This window comes from Lepidochelys kempii, chromosome 4 (genome assembly GCF_965140265.1).
Source record: "Lepidochelys kempii isolate rLepKem1 chromosome 4, rLepKem1.hap2, whole genome shotgun sequence".
NCBI lineage: Eukaryota > Metazoa > Chordata > Testudines > Cheloniidae > Lepidochelys > Lepidochelys kempii.
In genome coordinates this window covers 28677611-28703682 of record NC_133259.1, presented here as the reverse complement: position 1 = coordinate 28703682, position 26072 = coordinate 28677611, and the positions used below count along the sequence as shown (strand labels likewise).

General features: G+C 42.5%; 1 protein-coding gene across 1 annotated transcript in view; it reads left to right on the top strand.

Annotated features, from left to right (window-relative positions):
* The first annotated feature begins 1516 nt into the window (after positions 1-1516).
* The window catches only part of CENPE (centromere protein E), a 73350-nt gene continuing 48794 nt past the window's right edge, over positions 1517-26072 (top strand). Inside the window, exons 1-14 of the mRNA XM_073340813.1 lie at positions 1517-1654; positions 3031-3125; positions 3988-4077; positions 4162-4280; positions 6039-6158; positions 11314-11395; positions 11597-11664; positions 11747-11815; positions 13400-13451; positions 15397-15484; positions 15758-15884; positions 17236-17355; positions 25021-25179; positions 25845-25989. Of these exons, the coding sequence (XP_073196914.1) occupies positions 1599-1654; positions 3031-3125; positions 3988-4077; positions 4162-4280; positions 6039-6158; positions 11314-11395; positions 11597-11664; positions 11747-11815; positions 13400-13451; positions 15397-15484; positions 15758-15884; positions 17236-17355; positions 25021-25179; positions 25845-25989 (1390 nt within the window). The 5' untranslated portion in view covers positions 1517-1598. The remainder of the gene's footprint in view (positions 1655-3030; positions 3126-3987; positions 4078-4161; positions 4281-6038; positions 6159-11313; positions 11396-11596; positions 11665-11746; positions 11816-13399; positions 13452-15396; positions 15485-15757; positions 15885-17235; positions 17356-25020; positions 25180-25844; positions 25990-26072) is intronic.

Sequence of the window (26072 nt, the reverse complement as noted above, 5' to 3'; positions counted from 1 at the left end):
GATCATAAAAGCTGATTAGGGTCTCCTGTCAAACTCTGGAAAACACTATTCCGAGACAATTTTGCTGATGTAGCAGGTTTTCTGTTTTTTCACACCACATTTTCATTAATGACAATATTCTGAAAAATCTCTGTTGTGTGAGATGTACTGGCATTTTCTTGCCGCTTATTTCTCTGTTACAGGGAACACCGGGAATTTTCAAAAGTGACTATGTTCAAAAGAAGCAGTTTTAGGGCTGCACCTACATCAGAAAAATTAGGACCTGTAATTCACTACCAGATCATCGACATCTGTATTATACATACGCTATTGAAAGGATACACTTATAGGCCTGTTCTGCATTAGGACCTGCAAACCAGTAGCAGCAAAAGTACTCTGATGTTTGTATACCAGTATCATCTAATACTGGAGGTGGTAAAAATACCTGAGCTCTGTTGACCTGAATGGCTTGCAGGATCAAATATTAAATTTGTGACATCATAATAACTGGACAGTTAATTACTAAAGACTTACTGTCTATAACAAAATTACTGCAAAAGAATTTAGGGCTCAGTTCTGCTCTTTGTGCAACCAATGGCAAAACTTACATTAACATAAATGATTACGACCCTACCAAATTCGCAGTCATTTTGGTCAATTTCAGGGCCATAGAGTATTTAAAATAGTAAATTTCATGATTTCAGCTATTTAAATCTGAAATTTCATAGCATTGTAATTGTAGGGATCCTGACCCATAAAGAAGTTGTGGGGTGGTTGCGGTGCTGCTACCCTTACTTCTGCGCTGCTGCTGGCAGTGGCTCTGCCTTCAGAGCTGGGCAGCTGGAGGGCGGCAATTGCTAAGGGGGAACCCAGCTCTGAAGGCAGAGCCATGACCAGCACCAACATAAGGTAAGCGTGGCACGGTAGGGTATTGCTACCCTTACTTCTGTGCTGCTGCTTGCGGGGTGCTGCCCACAGAGCTGGGTGCCTGGCCAACAGCCCCCACTCTCCAGCCACCCAGTTGTGAAGGCGGTGCAGAAGGATGGCAATACCGCAACCCCCCCCCCCCCCCCGCCCCACACACACACACTAAAATAACCTTGTGGAACACCACCCCACCCCCACAACTCTCTTTTGGGTCAGGACCCCCAATTTGAGAAACACTGGTCTTCCCCATGAAATCTGTACAGTATATAGAAAAAGCACGCCATAGTATAGTATATAGTAAAAGCATGCCATAGGTCCCGGCTGTGGGAGGGGTCGGAATAAAGGCTGCAGCTTTGCACGTCGAGAGCCGGAGTTTCTCGAGCCACAGCCGTTTCCTGGACTGTAAGAACGTAGCTGTTTGACCCCCATGGAACGTTCCTGCCCTTTAAACCTCATAAAGGGACTGTCTAAGCGGGGCTTGTTCCACGCGCCTCCCCAGGAGCGTGGTTGACAGTGGTATAGTCCGGATTCCGGAAGTGCCTGTCAGGGAAGGACCAATAGGAAACTAGCCCGAGAGGAATTCAAACCCTGGCGGCAGTTGGAGACGCAGGCGGTAGCTGGTGGACGCGGTTGGGGTTGCGGAGCCGAGAAGGGCAGCGGTTTGTTCCAACGGCGTGAGGCACAGCGGGGCGATGGCGGACGAGGGAGCCGTGACGGTCTGCGTGCGGATGCGGCCGCTCATCGCCAGGTGACTGCAGGGAACCGGAGCCCTGGGCTCGGCCCTGCCCCGGGACCCCGCCTTGCCCCTCTCGGCGCCCGCCCCTCCGGGGACCCTTCGGTTCCCTTTGGGAAGCGGGGCTCGGCCCTGCCTAGAACTGCCCCCGGCGGGGCCTTCCCTGCCCCAGGCTCCGCTCGCCCGCAGCGGTGAGGCTCGTGCCCCGAGCCCTGCGGGCCGGGTACGCCCCGGGAAGGGGTTGGGCGCCCGTGTCAAGCGCTCCGCGATGTGCTGTGAGAAGGGCCGTGGGGGAGCCGGTGTGAGCGCTGTGGCACTGAGCAAACGCTCCCATAGGGGACGGGGGTAGTTACAGCTGGGGCTGGGGTCTATTATACGGGGCTCTCGACTGCCACTTTGCTGAGCGCTGGCTCACATCTTGAAGGGGAGCTTTTGCAACGCGACGGCGTGAAGACTTGCTAGCTGAGCTGCCAGGAGCCGGGGCTTTCCCAGCTGCTTGCCTGCTGGGTTGGCCCCTCACCTGGGCATTGCCCCAGATAAAGGGGGGGCCCTCCTTTTAGTTTAGCTCGCTGAGTGTCTGGTGTACTCTTCAAGCCTTCTGTAAAAAGGGGTGTGAATAGATTTGGTGCCTCTTATGTGTTGGGGGCAGACATTGATGAGATAAGGGGGGATTTGGAGACCAAGTATGATGCTTGGAGGAGAAGTGGGAGAGGCAAAACCTAGGTAAAGAGGCAAAGAAAGCAATGTGCCATGAAGCTGGAAAGGGATGTCAGGGTCTGTAGGGAGAAGAGAAAATGAGGAAGCAGACACTGACCACAAAGCAGGAAGAAAAGAGATTGTCCCGGGGGGGAGGGCAAAGTTGTGGAATAAAGAAGAGAAGATGAGACCCAAAGTATGGCAGACATAATAAAACTTCTAACAAAAGAATGAAATAGAAAGTTGACCTTGTGAATTACAGAGCATGGCTGTCTTATTCCTTAAATTACAAATTGTTAGAAATATTTTTGGCTAGTGGACTGATTTTTGGGCTCGTAGATGTTGGATAAACTTCATCTCTGAGTTTCGTTGTTTTTTTTTTTAATTTATTGAGAGAAGAGTCTGAATTGCAGCAATTTATTCATGTTATAAGCTTGTGTGCTGGAAAACAGGGTCATAGATGCGCAAAGAGTTAAATGTGGAACTTGTGTATTCTTGATTGGATGAAGTAGGTAGGTGACAATGATTTTATGCCTCTAATCTTCTGTTGATGAAAATATGTTCAGTTAAGCTGAATATTACTTACCTAGCACTAAGGGAATTTCTTTAAAAGGAAAATATATGTACAAAATGAAGTGAACATTTTTTCTGTTCTGATCTCTAATAAGATTAGTAAAACATCTCTTCCTTTTTAGAGAAAATGAAGCATCTGGAGATAAAGTACAGCTTCACTGGAAAAGTGAAAATTGTACAATTTTACAAGTGGATGGTACAAGAACTTTTAATTATGGTAAGATCTTAAGGAACATCTATTTAGGCGCTTATATGGTCCTCATCACTGTAGTATCTGAGCTCCTCACAATCGTTAATTTTATCCTCAACACCCCTCTGACTGCAGTATAGCATGCTTCTCAAGGTTGCTTGAAGATTGCTGGCCAGTGACTCTCATGTGTTGTGTTTACTATTCATAATGATGTGACTTTTTTTACGGTGATCTGTTCTATGAAAATAATACAACCCCTGTGTTGGGAAGTATAATTGCCATGTTAGAGATGGAGAACTGTGGCATGGGCTAGAGTAATGCCTGGTCTACGCTACAGTCTTGCCAGCATATCTGTGTCTGCTAGCAATGTATGTGGGGGGGGGGGGGGAATCACACCCCTTAGAGCTGACATAGCTGTTTCTGTAGATGCAGCTGTGCTGACGAGTGCTTCTGTCAGCTTAGCTAATCTCATTCAGGGAGGTGGTGTAGCTGTGCCCTAAGATTTACCCTAGGAAGTCTGGCATAACCAAGAGCTGGATCAGATCTTCAAGTCTGACTTAAATGACTTCCTTCCTTGCTTCAGATCATAGTAAATAACCTAGTAATTATCATGGTTATACTATTTAACTGTTTATAGCATCTTTTCAACTCTATATCCAAGTTTCCCGCACTTTACATATTACATTGTTATATTCTATTTTGCTTCAGTTTGGTTTTAGACAATCAGTTATATCCTGCATAAAATATTTTGGCATCATCCTGCAGAAAAGTTGGTTTTGGGGCATCAAGGTCTCAGTCCTATTGGATGAAAAGCTGCCAAAATTGAGTGTGAGGGAAGTTCATTTTTCTCACTCTTTGTGCAGCTTTTAAAAAAAAATTTCTTTTTAAGATTGCGTCTTTCATTCGAATGACAGCACCCAACAAGTATATGAAGGTGTAGCTGTTCCAATTATAAAGTCTGCTGTCCAAGGATATAATGGTAAGTTTCATATTGTTTTTTACATGTACCTTATTTGTAGAAAGTGTTGGGTAGTGGTCAGTTAACACTTGTTCCTCTTTTTAGGCACTATTTTTGCCTACGGGCAGACTGCCTCAGGAAAAACGTATACAATGATGGGGAGTGACAAGTCTATGGGCATTATACCTAAAGCAGTTCAGGATGTCTTCAAAATTATTTGTGAAGTAAGTAATACAGCTAAATTATTGTCACTTGGATCCTATACAAAAATATTAAGGAGGGGACTTGATAACTTCAAACGGAAACAAGTTACATGTGGTAGCATGTGTTGCAGTACTTTGCTGTGATACGTATCCTTGCATGAAATTTGGGAAAGCCCTCCCCTCACACTAGTAGCAGGGATACGATCCATGCACATCCCGAAGCCAGCTCTATATTTCAATATCTGTTTCCCACTGAACCTTGATTAAAACTTTAAATAAAATATCAAGTTCTGTGTCTGGTAGTTATGAAGACTGGGTCTCATGAGGATCAGATTAGTACACTCTAAACTCACCTCTTTAAAGAAATTTTTTCTAAAAGATGAAAAACCAACAGTGGAAGAAGTACTCAGCGGAATCACAAACTACAGAGCTTTGCATAAGAGGTTCAGAGACTCCTAGATTGAAGGCCAGCAGGGACCATTAGTGTTGTCTGGTCTGACTTGCAGAACACAGGCCACAAGTGTGCTGGAGAGAAGGTTTGTGAGGAGGTGCAATGACTAAATAGTGAAAACTGCAGGTGTACTTCCTGTGCAGCACAGCTAGAATACCTTAGGGTGTGCATGCACTGGAAAAGCAGGCCAAGAAGAAAAACTTATAGTGCCATGTGTGCCCTTGGAAGCTAATGGGGGGTGGCCATAGTTATTTCTCACTCAGATGTGCCACACTGGCAGCCCCCCTTGTACTCATGAAGCAAACAGTACTGCTTCTTAAGCATGTACATCCAGACCTATAGCCTGCAGGCCAACAACTGCACCTGTGTGGAGTCCCATTGAAGTCAGTGGGGCCTGGACACAAGAAGCTGTTTGGATTGGGCCTCAGTGTGATGCAAGAGATTCCTGGTGCCGTTTATGGATTGTGGGAGAGGGCATTAATAAATAATGGTTTAGTCTGAATTTGACAGCATAAGAGCACCCACATTATGAGAAGTCAGGGGAAGATATAAACTAAAAAACTGGTTCCCAAAACATGATGCTTGCTTGTGGTTTGAAGAGCTAGTGGGTAACATGGTACAGGATGCTACTTCCTCACTCATTGCCAAGAGCCTTAGGGCCTGGAAAAGATGAAACTTGTCATGGGTACCAGGGCACCAGTGGGACTTAAGCTGTTAGCCATCAATAGGAGATGAATGTCTGTGGGGGAGAGCGGAAGAGGGAAGATGGCTGCTGGAAGGTACATTCAGTCAAATGGAGGAAGAGGAGGACAAGATGGCTGGAGAGAAGGGACGCAAATAACAGGGAAGGAGATGTGGAGCGGAGAGTCACTCAACAGGGGATTAGGTTTAGAAGAAAGAGCAGGAGAAGGTAGTCTAGCAGCAGGGAAACATGTGAAGAGGGGAGAACGAATACCCAGCTCTTAAATAGTGTTTTTCATCAGTAGATCTCAAAGCACTTTACAAAGAAGGTTAGTATCTTTATTCCCACCTTACAGATAATGAAACCTGGCAAAAATAGAGTACCAGATCTTTTTTTTTCAAAAAGGGGTAAAATACACATTGCATTAAAGATAAAGTACCTAACTACTTCTCCTTGCAAGTGATTATGGGACTATGTACCAGAAGGGAGATGGTGTGCACATTTGCAAAGAGAAAAGGAAAAGTCAATGAAACAAGCTATGTAAAGATGTAGTCCAAGACGATGTAAAAAGCTGAGCATTTTTCCATGAAAGCACCTTTTCCCCCCTCCAACTTCTGATCTGATGATGCTTGTCTTTAATCTTTAGATTCCAGGTAGAGAGTTTCTGTTGAGAGTTTCCTATATGGAAATATACAATGAAACCATAACAGACTTGCTCTGTGACAGCAGGAAAAACAAGCCTCTAGGAATTCGAGAGGACTTTAATGTAAGTAAACCAAGGTGACATAAGACACTTTTTTTCTCTTTATTTGATGCAACAAACCACCTCTGTGGGCATGGATTCAAATCATGAGATGCTGATCTAAATGGAGTCCATGGCTGAATGTTTGCCAGATTGTGTAATCTTGATTGAGCTAGATTAAACTATAAGGATGCTGCAGAGCTCGATTTAGGTGCCCTAGCAGAGGGATGGCTCTTTGAAGTTCCTGTGGTTATTCTTATTTGGGTTGAACTGGCCAGTGCAACTCAGATGGTGGAACATTCTAGCAATGCTTGTTAGAGTGCTCACAGGCCACTTCTACTCCACCCCTCAGCCTTCCTGAACATTTTATGGGTGAGATGTGACATCTGCTGCCTCAGTTCCTTCCAACTGCAGCAGCAGATACATGTGAACCTCTCTGGATCTGGAACCCTCTAAATAATCTTAGTGCCTTTTATGAGATACTTGAAGTTATTCTTCATTCTGGCTTCCAATTTAATGGCTGATCCAAAGGTGAAGAGACCTGGTTTTAAATACTCCTGAGGGAATTCTGCACCAAAAAATTAAATTCTGTGCGCAGTATTTTAAAATTCTGCACATTTTATTTGTCAATAAATAAATGTGACTCCAGCCTGGCAATGGGGAGCATAGGCCACTGGCTGCATTGAGATTGGAGAGCACCCTGAAGCCCCCACTCCCCCAGTACAGAGACTCAGCAGTGAGGATGCACCTGCACAGTGCGAGGGCTGGGCCTACCCCAGAAACACCCTGTGGCCCTATCCTTCTACACCAGGTGTGGGTGGGCAGGCTCAGCCCAGCAGGATCCAAGTGTGGAGGGGCTTAATGTAGGGGGATCCAGGTGTGGGATGAGAGGTTTCTGTGTGGGGCATTCTGGGTGCGGGTGGCACAGGGGATCTGGGTGAAAGTGTTTGGGTCTCAGGTTTTGGGGGGTGGGGCTGGAGTGGGACTGAGGGAGTGGGGTTTGATGGGGTGAGGGTCCAGGTGCAGCTGGTTGGGGAGGGTCTGGGTGTGGCTACAGTTTTTGTTTTTTTTTCCCCCAGCATCATTACTGTGATAGCAGAAGTTCGCTGTATAGATTTGCAGTCAGGTCACATACAGGAACAATGATTCTCCCTAGCTAAAGAGGAAAGCTCCTGCAAATTACCCTTTTCTACTCCAAGAAATGGAGAAGATTGGATGAGCTCTCTCACTGTTCTACAGAGACCTCCTTATGCACCATCAGGTTCAACAACACTAGATAATAGATGGAATTCAGTTCTAATTTAGCTCATGAAGCCTCCATTTGAACCTATGGCTGACTATTTACTATTCCATTTATCTATTAAAATTAGGGCTGTCAATTAATCGCAGTTAACTCACTCGATTAACTCACATTTTTTTAAAAAAAATTGCAAGTAATCAGTTTTAATCACACTGTTAAACAATAATAGAATAACAATTGAAATATTGTTAAAAATAAAATAAATAAAAATTAAATATTTTTGGATGTTCTACATTTTCAAATATATTGACTTCAATTACAAAACAGAATACAAAGTGTACAGTAATCGATACTTTTTTTGTTTTTCAATTCACCTCATAAGTATAGCAGCCTAATCTCTTTGTCAAAGTGCAACTTACAAATGTAGCTGTGGTTTGTTTGTTTTTTTGTTACATAACTGCACTCAAAACCAAAACAGTCTAAAACTTTAGAGCCTACAAGTCCACTCAGTTCTAGTTCTTGTTCAGCCAGTTGCTAAAACAAACTTGTTTGTTTACATTTAGGGAAGATAATGCTGCCCTCATCTTATTTACAATGTCTCCTGAAAAGGACAACAGACATTTGCATGGCACTACTGTAGCTGAAGTTGCAAGGTTTTTATGCTAAACATTCATATGCCCCTTCATATTTCAGCCACCATTCCTAAGGATATGCTTCCATGCTGATGATGCTCATTAATAAAATAATGCATTAAATTAAATTTGTGACACAATTCTTGCTGCCAAGAGTTCAATGTCTCCTGCTGTCTGTGTTACCCACATTCTGCCATATATTTCATGTTATGGCAGTTTCGGATGATGGCCTAGCACACGTTCATTTTAAGAATACTTTCACTGCAGACTTTACAAAATGCAAAGGTACCAATGTGAGATTTCTAAAGATAGCAACAGCACAGGACCCAAGGTTTAAGAATCTGAAGTGCCTTCCACAATCTGAGAGGGATGAAACATGCTTTCAGAAGTCTTAAAAGAGCAACTCTGAGGTGGAAACTACAGAAGCTGAACCACCAAAAAAGAAAATCAACCTTCTGCTGGTGGCATCTGACTGAGATGATGAAATGACTGTATCGGTCTGCACTGCTTTGAATTGTTGAGTAAAACCCATCATCAGCATCGACGCCTGTTCTCTGGAATGGTGGTTGAAGCATGAAGGAATATATGAAACTGTAGCACACCTGGCATGTAAACATCTTACAACAGAGGCTACAACAGTGCCGTGTGAACACTTGTTCTCAGTTTCAGGTGACATTGTAAACAAGAAGCAGACAGCATTATCTCCCGCAAATGTAAACAAACGTGTTTTGTCTGAGCGATTGGCTGAACAAGAAGTAGGACTTGTAAGCTCTAAAGTTTGTATGTTGTGTTGTGTTTGACTGCAGGGTTTTTTGTACATGATTCTACACCTAAGTTTAATTTTCCTGACAAAGAGATAGCACAATAGTACTTGTATTAGGTAAATTGAAATACTATTTCTTTTTTACAGTGCAAATATATGTAATAAAAAAATATGAAGTAAGCACTGTACAGTTTATATTCTGTGTTGTAATTGAAATCAATATATTTGAAAATGTAGAAAACATCCACAAATATTTAAATGGTATTCTATTATTGCTTAACAGCCCAATTAATCACGATTCATTTTTTTAATTGCTTGACAGCCCTAATTAAAACTCTTAACTGCCATAACATCAACCAGAGGAGTGAGTGAGTGAGTCACGTGTCCTGATGGCAGATTTGCGTTCACTATTTCACAAAGACAAAAGGTGGAGTTTTTCACCCTAACCCTGGAGTCTTACCCAAAGTACTATAGAGGGGGTTTTGTGTGTTTTTTTTTGCCCCAGGTTAACCAAACTATAAATTTGCCAATTATCTTCCCTCAATCACACGTTAATAAGGGTGAATGAAAGTTACATGCTCTCAACATTGTAGGGTTTGCTTCCACAGAGACTGTGTGTGGCCATCTGGTGCATAAATTGACAGCGCTCTAACCTGCTGCACACGTAACTGGCCATGATGACCCTGCTCCTGTACACTAAAAGTCCTATAGTGTGCTTTACCCTGCTGTAACAGCAGTATGTCAAAGCACAGTATAGAACTTGTAATGTACAGAGCAGGGTCTTTATGGCTAGTTAGTGTGCAGCAGGTTAGAGCGCTGTCAATTTACGCATCTGCTGGCCACATATTCAAGTCTCCTTATAGGGAAGCCCTAACAGGGCCCTAGCCTACTATCTAAACAGGGCTCAGGAATTTCACAGGTTCCCCCCCCCCCCATCTTCTTTTTTTTAGGATCACCTTTGATTGTTTAATCCACCTAAGGTAATGGTTGTGAAGTGATAGGCAAACAATATATAGAAGAAAGGTATAAACTGGATGTCATTTTGGTCCTTGCTATGATTAAATCATATTCTACTGCAGCAATGTCTATCTCCATTGCATACTTTAAACATGTTCTATTCACAGCAACCTGTAGGACTGCCACTTTAAGCTCTATGTATATACTTACAAAATACAATGCTTTAGAACCTCGGGTCCAGAACAAATGCCCCGTTTCATAGGCAGTACTTCAACCCTTATTCAAGTAGGACCCTGAGTTCTAACCTCAGCTGATGAGGTATTGCTTGCCAATCTGACCCATGAGTGCTGAATACACAGAAGACTCTAAAAGAAGAAATGAAAGTTACTTACTTATAGCAGAGTCCAAGATGGCCTCTGCCTGTTTTCATGCCTCACGAGCCACCTTCTCCTTTTCCTCTGGTTCTTTTGAGTTCATGATTTTGAAGAGGTGGTGGAAGGAACTGAGATGGCATATACTATAGGGCCATGCGCCCTTTGATATTTGCCCTTGAAAAACTAAGGGAAAAGTAGGATGGGTATGTGAATGCAGTAACTGGCACTGCTAAAAGAAGGTTCCACTATCTGAGCTGCACTTGCTGTCATATCCAATGAGTATGAATATACAAAATCCCTTTTGAAGAGTGCAAGTAGAAGTAAGCAAGCTTCACGTTGTGCCTAGAACTACTGCAAAGCTGTAATCAGCCTTGTTATTTTCTCTTTCCTAAGCATTGGAATGTATTTAGTCTCTTAAAATATATAACCTTGAGCAATGTGGGAGCTTTTGGGGGTGGGGTGGGGGCTGTGAGTGTCTAAAACACTTCTACAAAATCTAACTTCACACTTTAATTTATTGTCGAGGTTGCAAAAATGCATCTGCAGTCAGCACAAAAAAGAACCTACACCATTTCCTCAGAGTTGCTTTAACACACTTCACCATCATAATACATTCAAAAGGGATACACCATCCACCACTTTTACACCTACATCACAGAACTATCAAATTAGAATTGTGGCCAATATGGTGTGAGCGGAAGTAGCTTGTTGCTGTCTTCAATTTCACTACGCTAAAGTTTTGCTTGTTCTTCTTGTTAATGAGCACCATTTGTTACATTAACTGCTTTAGCAAAGCTTTTGGAATGGGGGGGTTCTTCTAATCTGTGTGGGGCACAAAATGTAGATCCTCCATGAATAGTGCTTTTGGAATTTTTGTTTCTCAAACCTTTGAAAAGTACAAATTTCCTTGAAAGATCTAAAAGCCCGAGGACCTTTCCCTGCCAAATCATATACATTTTAAAATACATCATTTTGTTGGATCTCAAATGTTTGATATTGTCTCCTTAAAGTTACAGTTGAGATATGTACGTTAAAAATTTGTACTGGCAGTGTTCTGACTTTATTCCCCAGATAGATTTGTCTGTCTTCACACTGCTGTGTGGCTTTTATTAATACATTCAACTGAAACCAGTGCATAATACAGTATGCACATCTATTTCTCATTTATTTTACAGTTGGGTGAAATTTGTCTTTAATTCTGTTTCTCTTGCAGAGAAACATCTACGTGGAAGATCTGATCGAAGAGGTGGTTGTTAATCCGGAGCAAGTCATGGAATGGCTCAGAAAAGGAGAAAGTAGGATGATTAGCCTCTCCATTGTTGATGCAATTTTAAAACACATGACCACTCTTCTAAATTTAATACAAGGCTAAAACTACAATCTCATAAAAACTATTATTTTAGTTTATCAGTTAGACTACTTTTGCTTACAATCTTAATATTGTCTGGAGCATATGGGGTTTTTGGATAACAAACACCATGACTTTACTTTGACAGAAAAACGACACTATGGAGAAACAAAAATGAATGAACACAGCAGCCGTTCTCACACCATTTTCAGAATGGTAGGTGGCTGTATAGTCGTGTTTTTTGTTATGTATTAACTGAAAAGATGTGCAATAATCTTATAAGGCTTTCTTCTTTTAGATTATAGAAAGTAGGGAAAATGATCCTGCCAACACGAACTGTGATGGAGCAGTAATGGTATCTCATCTGGTAAGTTATATTTGAAAAAGGTTGTCGGGTACTAGGTAGGCATTAACGTGGAAACTTGCAATTTTAAAAACAGCTAAAATATTGGACACCACTAAAATGAAATCCTAAAATCAGAAATTCTCTCCCATCATATTGAGAATGAAACGCTCTGAATGGAAAAACTTGGGTAAAGGAGAAATATTGTACTGTTTTAAGACTATATAACAATATATATGTAAAAGTCTACTAGATATTGTGCAGACAGAGGCTGTGATGCAAAGTATCCCTGAAGGTAGTTTACTCACTACTTGGGATTTCCCTAGTGGAAGGGAAATCCCCCTAAGGGTCTTAGAACTCCTACCTAACCCCTTCTGGCTGCTGGGACAGAAAGAGGTATGACGTGGGGAAATCTGGTTGAACACACAGTTGCCATAATTCTTCATAAGAACCTCTGTCAGTTGGTGCAACATAGAGCAGATTTCAGGAGCCAGGTGTCCTCAGGACTAGAGGAACATAATGGGGGCTTGCAACCACTCTTGCTGACAGATTCAATAGCTGCTGGCTGTGATCCCTTTTCCCCTTTGTTTGATGTATTGATATTAGCAGTATGGCAGGGATCCAAAGGAGGGAATGAATGTTTGGTCTATCGGTCTGTATTTGGGACTCTGAGAACTAGATTCTGTGTGCAATTCCTATTTAAAACCTCTCTAACATCTTGACAAACTACTGCCTGCTCTCTACTTTCTGGTAAACTGATTAACGGAGGTATTCACTAGTCATCTCTAATTTCTCCAGTATCAAACTTTGACTACTTGCATCTTGATCAGACTAGTCTGATCAGTAGTGGGCTATCTTCAGATGATAGCCTATTTCCTTCAAAGCAGTGGGTCTGTCAGCAGCCTTTGATACCTGGTGTTTATTGGTGGCTGGGTTGTACTCTTTGGTGGAGTTCGGTCAAGTATATCTTCAGTTTTTGAGCTCTCTCCTGAAATTGGAGGCCTATAAAGGTGACGGCTGGTTGCTAGGCATCAAGCAAGTCACCATCAAATGATACTGCAAGCTCATAATCCCTGTTACCTACTAGTTGCACCACATACAGGTATAAGGGATTAGGAGCAAATATTGGTATTTTGGTACTTGACCTCTTCCATTGACCTCTTAGATTGGGTAGGGGGAGATGAACAGTTGGTGTAGGCTCAGTTCAGAGGAGGATGAAGGTAATGCTTATGTATTAATGGAAACTGAGGACCTGGCAGATTGTTTGTGCACTTCTGTTATTCAGGGTGAAGAGAAGGAGGTGACTGCTTGTGAGACAAACTTGTGTTTAATGGGAATTGAAATGTTTTTTGAAGAGTACATACTTTAAAAGTTGCAATGCTAGTTTACGAATAGTGGTCGCAATATTGGTAATGGAGTCTACCGTGATATTTTAAAGCCATTTTCCCCATGCAACTTAAGAAAATATTGGTCTCACTGTGCAGTTGGTATATTACTACAGAAATGTCAAAGGCTTAACTGAACTTGGATTGAAATTAGCATTGAGAGCATTTAAAACTGACTTTTATCTGCAAACTGTGCCTCATGAAATCTTTAATGAATTTGCAGAACTTGGTAGATCTGGCAGGCAGTGAAAGAGCTAGCCAAACAGGATCAGAAGGTACGTACGGGGCGGCAGGTTTGTATAATTTTTGGTGGTGCCCAGAATGGGTCCAAGTCCCTCTCTTCTCCCCCCCGCCTTCCCCACCCCCCCCAACTCCTGCCTAAGGCTCTGTAAGGGAGTTTGGGGTACAGGCTCTGGGAGGAAGTTTGGGTGTGGGCTCTGGGACGGAGTTTAGGTGCAGGCTCTGGACTAGGGTTGGGGGTACAGGAGGGGGTGCGGGCTCTGGGAGGGGGTTTGGGGTGCAGGCTCTGGGAGAGTGGGTGCGGGAGGGGTGCGGTCTCTGAGCTGGGACAGTGGGTTGTGGTGCAGGAGGGGGTTTAGGTGCTGGGTACAGGCTCTGGGCTGGGACAGAGGGTTAGGGTGCGGGGTGTGGGACTGGGCCAGGGATGAGGAGTTGGGGGTGCAGCAGACAAGCTTCCCTGGTGTAGGGGGCCAGAGAGGAGGATCCCCTTCCCCACCCCTCCCCCCCAGCATGACACTCACTCACCCAAGTGCCCATCTCCCTGCTATTTAAATGCTAGCTAACATTCTAACAATCGGGAGGTATTATACCATAGAAGAAATTATCTGTCCATGAAGTGCTGGGTTCTAAATTTTAAATAGAACCATTCAGGAAAAAGAAGCCAAGCACATTGTAGACAATTCAGTGTAAAACTCTGCTCACTGTGAAGTTGCAGTTAAACTAAAATCTTTATAAAGCTTAAGAATGGTATAAAGACTGTTATAATTGTTACAGTGCTATAACTAACCTAATAGTACACATTTCCCTGGAATATTGAGTGCAATCCTAGCTGGCCAGTTGAATATAAGAGCAATAGAAGGATTCAGACATACATAACAAATTATTAGAGGCATGGAGGAACTCGTAGATGAAGGGCTGAGGAGCAAATAGATTGGGATTGTTTAGAGAGGAGATGTGATTAATGCTTACAAAATAATGAATGGTATAGACCAGGTAAACAGTAGTGCCCCTCTCACAATACTAGAACAAGGGGTTTTTCAAAGAAATTAAAAGGCAAATCAATTTAAAATGTAATACTTCTTTTGTTTTTACATAACCTATAACTAACCTGTGGGATTTATCACTGCAACCAAAAACTCACTGAGATGAAGCATAATGAGAGTATTCACAGTTTGATTAGATGGGATTCAGATTTTAGCATGGGTACAAATCTTGAGGGCATCAGCCAAACACTGACTAGGGTCACAAAGAAATGTTTCCTCCTATGAGAAGCTCATTCCTTAATTGTCCATTTAGGAAACGGGGTGGGGTGTGGTAGGTTAGTTGGCTGCTTGTTGTGGGTATTTTTGTTGTTTTTTGGTGGGGGGGTTGTTTGATATCAGGCGTCAACAACCTGCGGCATGCATGCCAAAGGTGGCACACAACCTGATTTTTAGTGGCACTCTGCTGCCAGCTGGGGTCCTGGCCGCCGTCCCCGCTCAGCCTGCTGCCAGCCTGGATGGACGGAACCCCGGGCCAGCAGCGGGCTGAGCGGGCCAGTGGACGGAACCCCGGCCGGCAGCGGGGGCTGAGTAGCTCAGCCCCCGCTGCCGGTCTGGGGTTCTGTCCGCCAGCCCCTGCCAGCCGGAGTCCTGGTCACTGGCCCCACTCAGCTCGCTACCAGTCTGGGGTTCCGTCCACTGACCCCTGTAAATGTAAAATGTATTACTGGCACGTGAAACCTTAAATTACAGTAAATAAATGAAGACTTGGCACACCCCTTCTCCAAGGTGGCCGACCCTGTTTTATATATTCCTAAAACATCTGGTACTGACTGCTGTCAGACAGAATACTGAACTAAATGGACAACTAGTCTGCTCTGTTATGGCAATTCCTAGGTACCTAAGACTGCTTAACCTTCTCTGAACAGTTACTCTGACTATTATGTAGGATAAAAGTGAACTTTTGTGAATAAAAGCAGTGTTTTTATGTAATATCTAGGTCTTCGACTCAAAGAAGGATGTAACATAAACAGGAGTCTGTTCATCTTGGGTCAAGTGATCAAGAAACTCTGTGATGACCCATCTGGGTAAGCATTTCCAGAAAAGATACTACAAAGATAGTTGTAACTCTCTACATAGTTGACTAGTTATCAAGCCTTCAAATCCATTCATATTCTTAATATTGATTTGTCCTTATTTCCTTACATCAGACATATAAAACATGAAGAGAACTGCAATTTCATACCAGATGTTGCTAAGTCAATCTGTTTTTGCAACTGATATCGTTATATTCACCAGTACAAGAACACTAGTCTTTGCTTCATGGTTTGTTTGGTGTTTTCTCTTTCCCTCCACAACAGTTTTATAAATTATAGAGACAGCAAGTTGACACGAATTCTCCAGAACTCCTTGGGAGGAAATGCTAAGACAGTTATCATTTGCACAATTACGCCAGTTTCGTTTGATGAAACTCTTAGCACCCTTCAGGTAAAATTATTCCGTTCCTTTATTTTTTCCAAGCGTTAACATGTTTTAGCTAACTAGGTCAGAAACCCAAGTTTCTCAGCTTTAACAAAATTGATTACTTCATCTTTCTTGAGGCCTCCTGTGGACTTGAGAGCCATTGAAGTGCACTGTTTGATACTGTGAGCCTTTACCCAGGCACCTTCTGACATATGTTGTATGGACTTTACTTCTTCTGACAGGCACATTTTTCATTTCTCCTTGTTTCCTCCATCTGTATAATCTGTACAGTCTCCACTTTCTCATAAATTCCCCTTTTCAGAGACTTCATATATGAAATATAGTCAACAATTTAAAAAAAAGAAAAAAGCTGACAACTTCAAATTGTTGGTGTCCCCTTTTAACATTGCTATTGGAATAATTTTCACTTCTGATTTTTTGGGGGGTTCAAAGTTAGTCTCTCTTTTTTTTTTTTTTTTTTTTTCCCCCCCCATGCAATCTGACTTCTTCCAAAATTAAGGCACATTTGGAGGTTGGGACTACAGAACAGCAGAAAATACCTACATAGTTCTGTAGTAATATAGGAAAACCAGAACTAAACCAAATGTGAACTTCTTGCTGTGCATGTACAAAAGATAGCTGAATTTAACAAGCAACTGCTTCAGGATTCATAATATGTGAAGTTCAAACTTAAGGTCAGGCACTCTGAGCTAAGTGCAAAATGTTTTGGCTTTTTTTTTAAATTTATTTTTAATTGGAAAAGTGCTTTAGGTCTGAACCTACACCCTTACTCGAATGAGTTGTCCCATTGAAGTTATAAGACTACTCAATTTTTACTCCTCTGTAGGGTTGGGTTTGTTGTATTTCTTGTGCTCTCCAAAATCAAATTTAGGTGGATAACCTCTTTGTTTCATCTTTGGGCTGATACCAAGCAATGGAAGCTTTCAGCCCCACTCCTTCCTTTCCACACACACACACATCCTCCCCACCACACCTCTTCCCTCCCCAAAAAAGAACAAGTTATGAGTAAGTGGAAAATAACAAGGCTTAACGTTGAATTGCGGCCTTATCTAATTTGGCGCTTGCTACTCAAATAGTAAATATTCATTTTGCCTTCTAGTCATCCTGTTATGACTTTTCACTCTAATAGAAAACTATAAAGATTTATTTACTTATTCGCAAAAAGAAAAGGAGTACTTGTACTGTAGCTCACTTCAGCTTATGCTCAAATAAATTGGTTAGTCTCTAAGGTGCCACAAGTACTCCTTTTCTTTTTGCGAATACAGACTAACATGGCTGTTACTCTGAAACCTTTACTTATTCTGTAACTTCTGCTAATGGGAAGCTTCACTGTCTTGTATGGTCATTCTTCCAGTTTGCCAATACAGCCAAAAGAATGAGGAATACTCCAAAAGTCAATGAAGTCCTGGATGATGATGCCCTTCTGAAACGATATCGCAAGGAAATAGTGGACTTGAAAAGGCAGCTGGAAGAAGTATGTTGGAACATATTAAGCTAATCATATAGCATTTAATATAGAAAGACCAAAAATGCCAAATAAAAGGCAACTAAACTTAAAGATAAACTGCACTTGCTTTTAAAATACTTTGGACCATAGCTCACTTCTCATACAACAAGCTGAATTGTGTGAGGTTAACGTGGTATAACAACACAGCTCATGATGGTTATGGGTATGTCGTTACTTCCATATGTGAAACTTCACAGATTCAGTGCCGTTAACCTAATAAGATCCCATGTGCCCATAGGTGTATGGATAGAGGCATGCAGATCCCACTTCTAGTTCCTGTGTTTTTTCTCATTTAGCTATCACACTTCTAGAATTTTCTTCCTTTTGCATTTGAAGAATCACTAACCTAGAATTTCATAACCTACTATTATAAAAACTCCTAAGATTACCGTAACTGAGATTGGAAAATTTTCAGACATTCATGCTGCCGCCGCCACCTCCACCCCCTGTCTCCCCCGGTGCACTTGGTTCCATGTCTCCTGACTATACATGACATACACTGAAAACACAGGAAAATTTCTAAACAATAATATCACTTCTCATGCCCAGCAAATCCACTAATGCAACCCCATAATCTCTGGCTGATGGATTACCTGATACGAGAAGGCAGAATAGACATTCCCTTGATAAATTGAGGCAACAGCAAACTTTCTTCAACTGGCTTTACTCTTACAGTGTTTCTGCTGTACAATCAGTTAATTCTCATTCTGTTTTGTACACCTAATATAAGACATGCGGACTGTAAGGGCTTTTATAGGACAACTCAGATATAATTGTTGTACCTGAAACTGTTTATAATGACTATATTTCAGGTTGATAGTGTCACTCTTAAAGATTCAGATTTTATTAAAAGGCCTTGTTCCAGTCTTCTACCCTGAAAAGCCATGTAGAATGGAAGTTTGCTCTCAAATCCTGAATATGCCTTGAGAGGTTGAGAAAGAGCACAATGTTTAGCTCCACCCTGGTACTTCCTTTTTAAAATAAAGACTCTACTTCTTTGCATAGCTGTCTTAAAGAATCATTAGTTACTTTAAGATCCAAAATGTAAATCCAAAGCATTAAAAACTATACATAGAATAATAACAACATGCTATGCCTCAAAGCCTATAAAATCTATGCAGAATTTTTAGGGGAAAACAGAAGCTTGTGGTCATGTGGGAAACTTCCTACCTAAATCTACCTAAGTCCTCCGTTTTAAGAGACCCAAATTTTAAAACCCTACCCACAGACCTGCAGAAGCATACAAGTCTTGCCCACTCTCTGCTGAGATCAATTTCTTTTTATTCTAAATTTTGAGGAAACAGTCCTATTTTTCTGCATGGCTGTGGTATTTAGAGCAGTCATGGTAGTGCCATCACACTAATTCTCAGAGAAGAATTCTCCGGAAATGCCACTTAAAACTGTACACACTTATTCTTATGGAGCTGGAGTGATCTGGAACATCTCTCTGAATATCTGACAGTTTAATCATGGGTATGTCTTTAAGAAATGTCTAGCTTAAACTCTTGTATTCAGTGTCATATATGTCTAGCATTTGGAGGAATTTATGTTTCTTCTTTAAGTGTTGTCCCTGTGGGTGCTCCACTTTAATCACACTGTTTAATAATAGAATATTATTTATTTAAATATTTTTGATGTTTTCTACATTTTCAAATATATTTATTTAAATTAAAACATGGAATATAAAGTGTACAATGCTCATTTTATATTTATTTTTTATTACAAGTATCTGCATTGTAAAAAAAAAAAGAAAAAGTATTTTTCAATTCACCTAATACAAGTACTGTAGTGCAATCTTTATCATGAAAGCTGAACTTAAAAATGTAGAATTATGTACATAAAATTGCACTCAAATAAAACAACGTAAAATTTTAGAGCCTGCAAGTCCATTCAGTCCTCCGACTTGTTTAGCCAATCGCTCAGACAAACAAGTTTGTTTACATTTGCAGGAGGTAATGCTGGCCACTTCTTGTTTACAGTGTCACCTGAAAGTGAGAACAGGTGTTCTAATGGCACTGTTGTAGCCGGCATTGCAAGATATTTATGTGCCAGATGTGCTAAAGCATGAAGGGGCATACAAAAATGTTTAGCATATCAGGCACTTAAATGCCTTGCAGTGCCAGCTACAAAAGTGCTATGCAAATGCCTGTTCTCACTTTATGGTGGCATTGTAAATAAGAAGAGGGCAGCATTATCTCCTGTAAATGTAAACAAACTTGTTTGTCTTCGCAATTGGCTGAACAAGAAGTAGGACTGAGTGAAACTTGTTGGCTCTGAAGTTTTACATAGTTTCATTTTTGAGTGCGGTTATGTAACAAAAAAAATCTACATTTGTAAGTTGCACTTTCATGGCAGGTTGCACTACAATACTTGTATGAGGAGAAATGAAAAATACTATTTTATAATTTTTACAGTGCAAATATTTTTAATAATAATATATATTGATTTCAATTACAACACAGAATACAATATATATGAAAATGTAGAAAACCACCCAAAATATTTAACACATTTCAATTGGTATTATTTAAGTGTGATTAAAACTGCGATTAATAGTGATTAATTTTTCTGAGTTAATCGCATGAGTTAGCTGCGATTAATCGACAGCCCCAGTTTAAATAGCTAGTTATAGTTAGCGTTACTGTTAATTTCATTATTATTATTATTTTATTATTATTTTTAAAATTATTTAGTTACCCTCTCCTCTGGAGACGGTTAACCATTAAGATTCCTGGCTCCCCAAGCTTCAAGCGCTGCGGCTCCTGCCACGAAGCAATGCCCGTTTTGGACGGGCATTCGTGCGTACAATGTCTTGGTGAGGTGCATATCCCCCCAAAATGCACCCATTGCAGGAATTTGAAAGCTAGAGCCCGACGTGACCGGGATCTCAGGCGAAAAATGATTTTTATGGAGAAATCCCTCCAACCTGAATTGGACACGCAGACTGCCTCTCCGAGCACTCCTCCAACAGAAAAAGGAAACTTACCATGCAAAAGATTAAGGAAGAGGGCTCAGACATCTCTGCAGAAAGCACTGCAGAAACAGCGGTGGTCTCCTGCCAGGTCACTACCCCCATTGTTGACATATGCTCAGGTGAGCACCTATGACGCTCTGGGTACCTCCAGAACCGCTGAGGCCCTAGCAAAGGAGACAGAGTCAAGGCACAGACATGCCTCCTCCATGCAACCGAGTTCACCTGTAAGGGACTCTGCACCAAGTGTCTCCTCAGGCACCATGCCTCCGCCCCCAGCACAGGCAGCTCCAGTGGAGAAAACCGTCTGTACCAATCACACCGACCAAACACAGGCAGCATCAGTTGGCTGGCACGGATGAGAGTGGACCCTGCGGCACCAACGGTTCTGACATCAGCACCGACACAGTCTCTGCCACACCAGAGAGACTTGATGATTTCGTCGGCACCACACTCCCCAATGCTTGGTACCGAGGCTCCCCCAGTAGCTCTCATGAAACGGCACTCATCTAGTGAAGATGATGATGAGATGCAGGAACAAGGCACTTTCTCACCGCACCATTCCTCAGCGAAAGAATGCCAACCACCTTGGAGCCATATGCGGCTGAGATACTATTACAAACAGATGGCTCAACTATGGTGCACACCGCTGTGCATGTACCTGCCAATGGCCTTCCCCACGGCTCATAGAGCTGAACTACTGTCCAACCCAGCATCTCCTACCCCACAGCAGCTCAGGAAGTTGGGGATGACACAGAAACGGGCACAGACCAGGAGACTACATCTCCTGCACAATTCTTCCTCCTCCCCAGGTGAGGCGATTATGCCACCGCTGCCTACTTCAGGAGGCGATTTCAAACAGTTCCAGGAACTGTTTAAATGGGTTGCCCAAAGCCAGGACATCCCTTTTGGAAGAAGTGCAGATGAACCAGCACAAGCTGGTACAAATATTACAACCATCATCTGCCTCCAAGATTGCTCTCCCCATCAATGATGCCAATTTGGAATCAGCAGAGACAGTCTGGCAGACACTGGCCTCAATTCCGCCAACATGCAGAAGGTTAGATAAAAAGTATTATGTCCCCGCAAAAGGTGGAGACTTCCTCTTTGCCCATCTACCTCCCAATTTGTTGGTAGTCGATGCCACTAACCAATGCGGCAAGCCAACCCAGTTTAGATTGACACCACAGGCTCGACCTGTTTGGGCACAAAGTTTATTCTACAGGCTCGTTACAATTTAGAGTCGCCAACTATTCCGCCTTGTTGGCAAAATAAGATTGATAACTATGGGAAATGTAGCTCGTTCACAGCAGAGCTCCCCAAGGAGAAACAGTCACATTTCAGGCCATTGTAAATGAGGGTCAACTAACTCATAGCCAAAACAGCCCTCCAAGTGTCCCTAGACATCGCAGACATGGCAGCTAGAGCCACAGCCTTAGTGATGTGCCGGACATCCTGATTGCAGGCCTCAGGCATCCCTAGAGAACTACAAACAAAAGTAGCAGACCTACCTTTTGATTGAAAAAAGTTGTTCTCGAATAAAACTGTTAAGGTGCTCCACTCAGTGAAGGACTCTCGGGCCACTCTGGGGATTTATACCCCAGCTTCAAAGAGAAGAAGGTAGCAACCTTATCAGAGACTCCAACAATCTACAGCAACAACAGCCTGACGATAATCAACGGCAACACTCACGGCGTCAGAGAGCACCTAAATCCCAAGTGCCAACTTCCCAATCGGCTCCTCCAAAACCACAATTTTGAAGATTTGGTCGAGGGTTTGAACAACCTCCCTCACCAAGCAGTGCCTATGCCCGCTCTGTTCCCATGTTTTGGTCATCACCTTTGCCCATTCTGTCAATCTGGGCCTCAGTAACATTGGGCCAATGGGTTTTATAAATAATCCGTTCGGGGTATACCATCCCGACCACCTACCCTCCCCCCCATCCCTCTTCAGGGACCCTTCTCACGGTACCTGTTACAACAAGAAGTTGATCATCTTCTACAAAGAGGTGCCCAGGAATGAGTGCCTTCACAATACAAGGGGAAGGGATTTTACTTCCATTATTTCTTGACCCAGAAGAAGAATGCGGGAGGGAGATCTATCTTGGACCTCAGGAAGCTCAACAAGTTCATACGCTTCCAAAAGTTCAAAGTGGTCACACTTGGCACAATACTTCTAGTGCTGCAACAGGGGGACTGGTTTTCAGCCCTTGACCTCAACTATTCTTATTTCCATACCACCATTCATCTTGCTCACGGAAAATATCTGTGATTCACAGTAGGACATGAACACTTCCAGTACAGTACTATCATTTGGCTTATCTACTGCTCCAAGAGTTTTCTCCAAAACCTTATTGGTAGTTGCGGCATATTTACACAAACAGGAAATAGTGATCTTCCCTTACCTGGATGATTGCCTTCTCAAAGGACCGACTCAAAAATAAACAACGGACACAGTCCAAACCACTATCACACTATTCAGGGATCTAGGTTTACAGATAAATGAATGAAAATCCATTATAATCCCAGTCCAACAACTGGACTTCATTGGGGCACATCTTGATGCCATAGAAGCCAAGGCATCCCTGCCCCTGACCAGATTCACAACTCTGACATACATTATCTCAGAGGTATGAGTCAGCCCTCAAATACCTTCTCATACTGTCCTGCAACTGCTGGGACACGTGGCAGCCACAACGTTCATGGAGCGACACGCAAGACTACATATGTGTGCCTACGGGGCTGGTTAAGAACGATATACGTACCCAGCAAGCACAGCCTGCACAAACAGTTTACAGTACCACCCAGTGTCCTTGACTCTTTACACTGGTGGACAAGACCAGAAAATGTTTGTATGGGCATCCTGTTCCAACAGGAACCTCCATCAATTGTGATCACTGCAAATGCCTCGCTGATAGGATGGGGCACCCATATGCATCAACACACAGTTCAAGGTAAACCGTCTCCTGCAGACACTCATTTACACATCAATCTACCAGAGCTGTATGCAGTCTGCAATGTCTGCAGGCATATCCTACCTCATATAAAGAACACATTATGACAGACGTCGTTTCATGCATGTTTACATCAACCGCCAAGGAGGTGCTTGTTGATACTCGTTATGCACCAAAGCTAAGGAACTGATGCATACAACACAACATAAACATTTCAGCCTCCTACATGCCTGGCTGTCAGAATGCAACGGCGGACACACTCAGCATGTACTTCTCCCAAGACAACGAATGGGAGATGAATGGGGGAGTTTTGAGATCCATTTTCTGCTGGTGGGGCATTCCACTCATCAACTTGTTTGCATCCACAATGAACCGCAAATGTGCAATGTTCTGCTTGAAAGCAGGACAGGACCCCAATCACTGGGGGACACCTTTCTCATCAAATGGGATGCACAACTAATGTATGCATTCCCACCGATTCCACTGATATCACGTGTGATACACAAGATACAGACAGACATGGCCAAGGTTATCCTCCATAGCTCCGACGTGGCCCAGACAAGCACGGTACCCTTACCCGATGCACATGGCGATATGTGCCCCTCGAGCTCTCCCTAGTTGTCCGGAACTGCTGTCTCAGTATAACGGTCGCACTCTTCACCCAAATCCAGAGATACTCCACCTGCAAGTGTAGCTCGTACATGGTTCCATCATGATGAACTAGCCTGCTCAGAACAAGTTGGACACTGCTACCGAGCACTCGAAAGGAGACGCAATATCCACTCAGATTGTCTAAATGGATCTCCACATGCCTCCGAATTTCCATCATATTCGGAACACAGACCCTCTTGTGCACATCAGAGCACATTCTACTATCCATTTCAACCTCAATAGCGTTCCTACATAATGTTCCAATACTAGAGATTTGTAAGTTGCCACTTGGGCTTCCATCCACACATTTACTGAGCACTATGCAATCACTCATGACTCCAGGGCTGATGCCATAGTGGGCCTAACCGTACTCACCTCAATGACTCAAACGAACCCAAAGTCCCTTCTGCCTTCTATGGTGCACTGCTCTACAGTCACCTAAAGTGGAGCACTCACAGGGACATCATTTGAAGAAGAGAAGAAGGTTACTCACCTTGTGCGGTAACTGAAGTTCTTCAAGATGTGTGTCTTTGTGGGTGCTCCACTACCCGCCCTCCTCCCCTCTACTTTGGAATTTGCAGTTGGGACTCTGTGGTAGAGAAGGAACTGGAGGGCTCGGATCATGCGCACACTAGACATGGCACCAACAGGACCAGAAGATGCCTACTGTGCAGGTCATGCCTGCACAGTAGACACTGCTACCATAAATCTCTGATTGTTGCTGGGATGCATCAACACCTAAAGTGAAGCACCCACAGGGACACACATCTCAAAGAACCTCAGTTACTGCACAAAGTGAGTAACCTTCTCTTCTTTGCTAGGAAACACTGGGTTTCCCTGTTCAACTCTCATAAATATTAGATTTTTAAAAGTAAACTAAAGGCTAGATTATTCCATCAGGAAAACTGACAAAGTATATGGAAAGCTGCTCCAAGTTAAAGTTTTTTAAAAAGGTGGGGAGGGGCCTTACAGGCTAATGTTATGTGTCTATATAAAATAGTTGTTACTTGAAGGAAGAAACAAAGCTAGCACTCTTTCTTTTTTTTTTTAATGGTAGGTGTCTTCAAAGACTCATCTCCACGCGATGGAGAAAGACCAACTAGCCCAGCTGTTAGAAGAAAAAAACTCTCTTCAGAAAATACAAGAAAATAGAATACTCAATCTAACTGAAATGCTTGTCACCTCCTCCTCGTTTACATCCCAGAAAGATCTTAAAGTAAGACTGAGTTACTATTCAGGGTCACACAGGACACCTGGAAAATCTTAACCTATAACTGGAGAAGGTGTTTTGTGCGTTTTTCCTTAGATCTGTGAAATATTATGAAAAGTGGCCTTTTCTGTAAAGCTTATGAAATGACTAATTTTTAGACTTTTGGTTGACACTTCACTACAGTGATAGGCTATTTAGCTGGCCTTGCAGTAAACCAGCTATAATAAGATGCAGAAGATGGCCCAGGGAGTAAAGCGTAGGACTGGGATTCAGAAGAGTTGAGTTCTAGTCTTAGCTTGGTGGCCTCTGTCATAAGAATTTATTCGAATCTGGGTGAATTACACAATCTCTCTTCCTAAGTTACCTAGTCTAAAATGAGGATAATTTTTTAAGTAACAGGGTTGTTGTGAGGTTCAGTCCATTGTCTGTAAAGTTCCTTGATATCTGGTGCAAAACTTAAAGCAGAAGAAGTTTTGTGGAAAACAAACTGTTCAGCTGAACCTCAATTTTGGAAAAACTGCAATACAGACAAAACCATCCCCTCTAGTTATCTGCTTATACTGTTATGGGAACAACGAGGTGTAAAATGAAGGAAAGTAACCTTTATTATTAATGCTTCACTTGACTGTTATTCTAACATGACTTCATTTGTGTCCTCTCCCCCTTTTAAGGCCAAAAGAAAAAGAAGAGTTACTTGGGCCCCTGGGAAAATAAATCAAGGGGACATCAGCTATTTTGCAAATTTTGAAAAGCTAAAGCCAACTGATGCCAAAAAAATGAAAACATTGGCAGAGAAGCTTCCAGAGATGGAGGATTGTGAGTACATGTTTGGGGGAGAAGACACTAACAAGGAAACTTGATTTAGAAGGTGCCCACTGGTTATCCAAATGAAGACCTTG